A 4,150-nucleotide genomic window follows, 5' to 3' on the forward strand; every position below is an offset into this window, starting at 1 on the left:
AACAGAAATCGTTAGCTAGCACTGTCACAGGTTACTGGTTGTATGGCTGTCCAGAAACAATATGCTATTATGGAGGAACAGTCCACTCTTGTCTCCTTTCTTGTTCATTTTCTTTTTGTGTTTCCATATAATTCAGTTTTTTCTTCCTTACACCACATCCCTACAGGTGCAGGTTGTGCCGAGTAGAGTGAAAGGTTCAGAAAAAGGACAGACACTGATAGATGTTGAACTCTTGAAGTCATGTTATTTTTTCTGACCTTCTTTTGTTTCGAGTTTTCAGCTTGGTCGCTTGTAAACACTACAGACTAAAGGTGGATGTGATATGGTATATACATTGTTTCGCTTCCTTTACATATCAGGTATGGTTCTTATGGGGTATAAAACATTAATCGATTGTATTAGCATGTTTTGTAAGAAATTGGTTCTCGCTTGGTTAATAGAGGATGACAAAGAAAGAAGACAATCTGACATCTTGTTAACCATTTACTCGTCATTTATCTCAAAATTGTGAAGACATGGCTATAACCATCTCACAGTAAGTACATTACTTTGAGCAAAATTAAGTTCAATTCTACTATTAAATTAGGTATATTACAAATGATTTTAGCACAAGGAATACTCAGCCCCAGCTCAAATTGATGGGCAAAGTCTTCCCAGTTTGTACAAAGCAACGAATACCCCTAGAGAAACATTTGAGTTTCTACCACTAAGGGCTCTAGATACGCGACCAAGTGAGTAAGACTAATGTTCAGTTAAGCTATGTTCCAACGGAAAGCTCACACTAAGACATGACCCAATATGTGCAATGGTGATTGGGAAAGAATGCGAATGGATTACCTGGACGAGGTAGTAGAAGATGCGGAGGCCCTCCGGGTCCTTGCTGGTCTGGACATCAACGAGGGAGCCGATCTTGGAGGTGGTGAAGGAGATGTGCTCGTTGCCCATGACAATCTCGAGCTCCTGCCTGCCGACGCGGTCGGGCTCCGGCCAGTTGCTGTCGTCCTCCTTCATTATCTGCCAATCCAGCAGAGATTCGCCCATCACCGTCGGCACAAAACCCTAACCCTAGGTCTCTGTTCGTGACTAGAAAAGGAGGAACGCGGGGTACAAACAAACCTCCGAGTCCTGGATGATCCTCCTGGCCTCGCGGAGCACGGAGGGGGAGACGAAGACCTCCTTGCGGATCATGGTGTCATTCTTGTAGTTGGAGTTGTTGGCGTAGCGGAGCTTGCCGTCGGGGCGGAACTCGAACTCGAGGAACTCGTGCCCGAACTTGCCCTTGTGCCCCACGTAGTACCGCAGGTAGAACTCGGCCCCGCCTGCCTCCTCGCCGGCTCCGTTGCCCGCGCCGCCGACAGCCGCCATGGTTTTCTCTCTCTTCGTGGGGGCGGAGAGGTTGCAGCGCCGCTATTCGTCGTGCTCGGCACTTCGTCTGAACCTTGGGACGTTTACTGGACCTACCCTTTCTGTTTATTCTTCCTTCTTTGGGCCGCCGTCTTCAAATTTGGGCCCATATACGGCCTGCAATAGGCGCGAGTTTGTCTAAAAAAACTGCACCTCGTTTTTCATTACCCTTCAAACTTTTTGTAAAAAAAAAATTACCCCTCAAACAAAACACCCAAAAAAAAACTCATCGCTTTCATTGCCCCTTTCCTTTGTTCTGTGACTTGGTTTGAGCTTATCACACAGATGGCACAGGCTGCACCTCACTTATCCACACAAAGGATTTCACAGGCCAAAGTACCAATGGTGGGATTAACAATTTATCCCCTTAAAAGAAAAACAGTTGCATCAATTTATGCTAGAAGCATGGTGATTGCAATCAAAATTGGTAGAGTTGAATTTTTACTTTGTACTAGTCCTAAACGGCTGGCGCCCCTGCAAGCATTTCGCCAATCTTACTTACGAACATCAGTATGCAAACATGAAGGAGCAACACGGCCTCCAAATGCTTGCCTCAGCGTAATAGCGTGTGCCATTGGACCGGTCGCTCATCAAAAGTGTGTTTTTGCACAAAATTCTACATAGGTGGGAGAGTGGACACCTAAGAGATATACATGGATCACTCATCTCTAGCTAGCCGACTAAGGGTCTGTTCGAATGTCCTCTAGCTTCACTGAATCCGCAAATCTCGCTTCTATTCCCCAATGCTAGCTTCTTGCATGGATTGCAATCGATGAAAATTTGTTCGGTTCCTCGCTTCAGCTTCTCGTACGCGCCAGCAAGCCAACCTGCCTGGGTGGGCTCCCAGTCGGCTCAACAGGTAAGGGGGCCTTAGGGCCCAGTCGAACACATGAGCACAGAAGAGATAGAAGTGGCGAACCGGTACGCGACCCCCTCGAGTCACTTAGCGGTGGCATCTGCTCATAAAGAACGCCAATTCCAGGATTCCCGATTCCTAGATCGCCGAAACTGCCGCTCCGAGTTTTTGTACATCCTGCTCCGATTCAGGATGTTAGAGTTGTGTCGAATATAATGTACAAAGTAGGTTACAATTAGACTTGTAGTTGTATTGTGTTTAGATAGGATGTGGAGTCATGTCCTAGTAGGACACTTGTATCCTAGTCTTCTCATATATAGCGGGGGTAGACACACGATGTAACCTATGCCAACATAATAGCACCGGAACGCAGGGGAAGCCGGCGGCATGTGCCGGTGTCCAGGGCGACCGGGGGCGGTATTGTAGCGGTGTCATGGGGAGGAGCGCCCATAGTCAGGCCCCGGGGATGTAGCCATATCGGTGAACCTCGCTAAAAAATCTTGGTGTCGTGCTCATGTGATTGCTTGGTCCTCGGATGATCGTCGGAATGCCTCGGATTTTGTTCTAACAAATGGTATATCATGAGGAAGCTTCGATTTGAGGTTGCGTCTATTGATCTAGAGGTGGAGCAGAATTCGTGGAATTGATCCGTGGTGGAGTAGTGCGACCGGGCAAGATCGATGGGATGGCGGGGGTTCTGCTCGTGTCAAGAAGCAATCGGAAGCGGCAAGAGTCCTGTTCGTATTTGGTTCAGCATCTGTCGGCGAGACCGAGTCGCTTGGCGACTTGCAGCAGGCGGAAGCAAGAGCGGCAGCCCTAGCGCATAGCACGTGCAGCGACTGGCGAGCGTGTTGGTTGTGGTTTCGAGACCAGGAACGTGCGTGGGAGGCCCAACTGGGGTAGTCAAGCCCGAGGCCAGGTGTCAGCGCGCAGTGTTTTGTGGCTAGTTGCAGGAGCAGCCTTGTCTCAAAAACAAAGTTGCAGGAGGAGCCACGGTGTGGACCGTACGGGAGCCGATGGTATATGGCGAGGACAAGCTGATTTGGGAAGCTTCATGGCGTGAGATTTGTTTGGACAAAAAGAAAGAGTAGTCTGCACATGGTGATGGTATTTACGTGGCATGTATAGCAACATGAAAGGCAATGACATTAGGAGTTGTGAGGCACATGCTTGGTGAACCACGGAGTCTACCTGGAAGTTATTTCTCTTTTGGATATGTTGCTAATTGCAAGTGTGTTTACTATCGGTTTGCTAGCAGTTCTACTACGCGCGCATAAGGTTCATGGAGCCTGAAGTGCGTGTACAAGGATCATACATACACAGGGCGTTAAGCAAGGCACGAAGAAGTGCAGGGTGGACACGACGCAGGGTGGAGCATGGTTGCAGTCGAATAATTTTGGCTGGGTCGGACTGGACAGTCTGATGTACCGACATGGATGTTGGTCAAAGCAGAAGACGGCGGTGATTTCAGCGACAACGACATAGAAGCGTGCTGCTGATGGTGACCGACTTCTGAGGCGTGGAAACACGTGGCGCAGGCCCGAGGGCTTGTGCGGCTTCGACAAGACTATGACGTGGGGTTGATTCAAGACGGTGCACATGAGAGTTTGAAGTCGACGGGACGCGAGGGTGGACTGATCATCTACCATGAAGTCATGTTGAAGGTGGAACTGGATTGAGGGGCTATGGTGTAAGGATCCAGGGAATCAAAGACTATTTCGGCAGGGAAAAGCGGGTGACGCGTGGTTTGGAATGGAGCCGAGTGGTCTGATGGAAGCATGAAACTCGTCATCGGTCAGTGATGATCGATGATACTCTGCAGTGGGGGTTGAGTGGTGTGGGTTTGCGACCCTTGAGACTCGGCCGAGACAGCAGAGGCTCGACGCGGTA

General features: G+C 49.2%; 1 protein-coding gene across 1 annotated transcript in view; it reads right to left on the reverse strand.

Annotated features, from left to right (window-relative positions):
- Positions 1 to 1,435, reverse strand: part of LOC119338026 (protein mago nashi homolog 2) — a 3,382-nt gene extending 1,947 nt beyond the window's left edge. Inside the window, exons 1-2 of the mRNA XM_037610314.1 lie at positions 1,117 to 1,435; positions 838 to 1,014 (exon numbers count right to left, since the gene is read on the reverse strand). Of these exons, the coding sequence (XP_037466211.1) occupies positions 838 to 1,014; positions 1,117 to 1,365 (426 nt within the window). The 5' untranslated portion in view covers positions 1,366 to 1,435. The remainder of the gene's footprint in view (positions 1 to 837; positions 1,015 to 1,116) is intronic.
- Between the last annotated feature and the right edge of the window lie 2,715 nt (positions 1,436 to 4,150).

This window comes from Triticum dicoccoides, chromosome 7B (genome assembly GCF_002162155.2).
Source record: "Triticum dicoccoides isolate Atlit2015 ecotype Zavitan chromosome 7B, WEW_v2.0, whole genome shotgun sequence".
NCBI lineage: Eukaryota > Viridiplantae > Streptophyta > Magnoliopsida > Poales > Poaceae > Triticum > Triticum dicoccoides.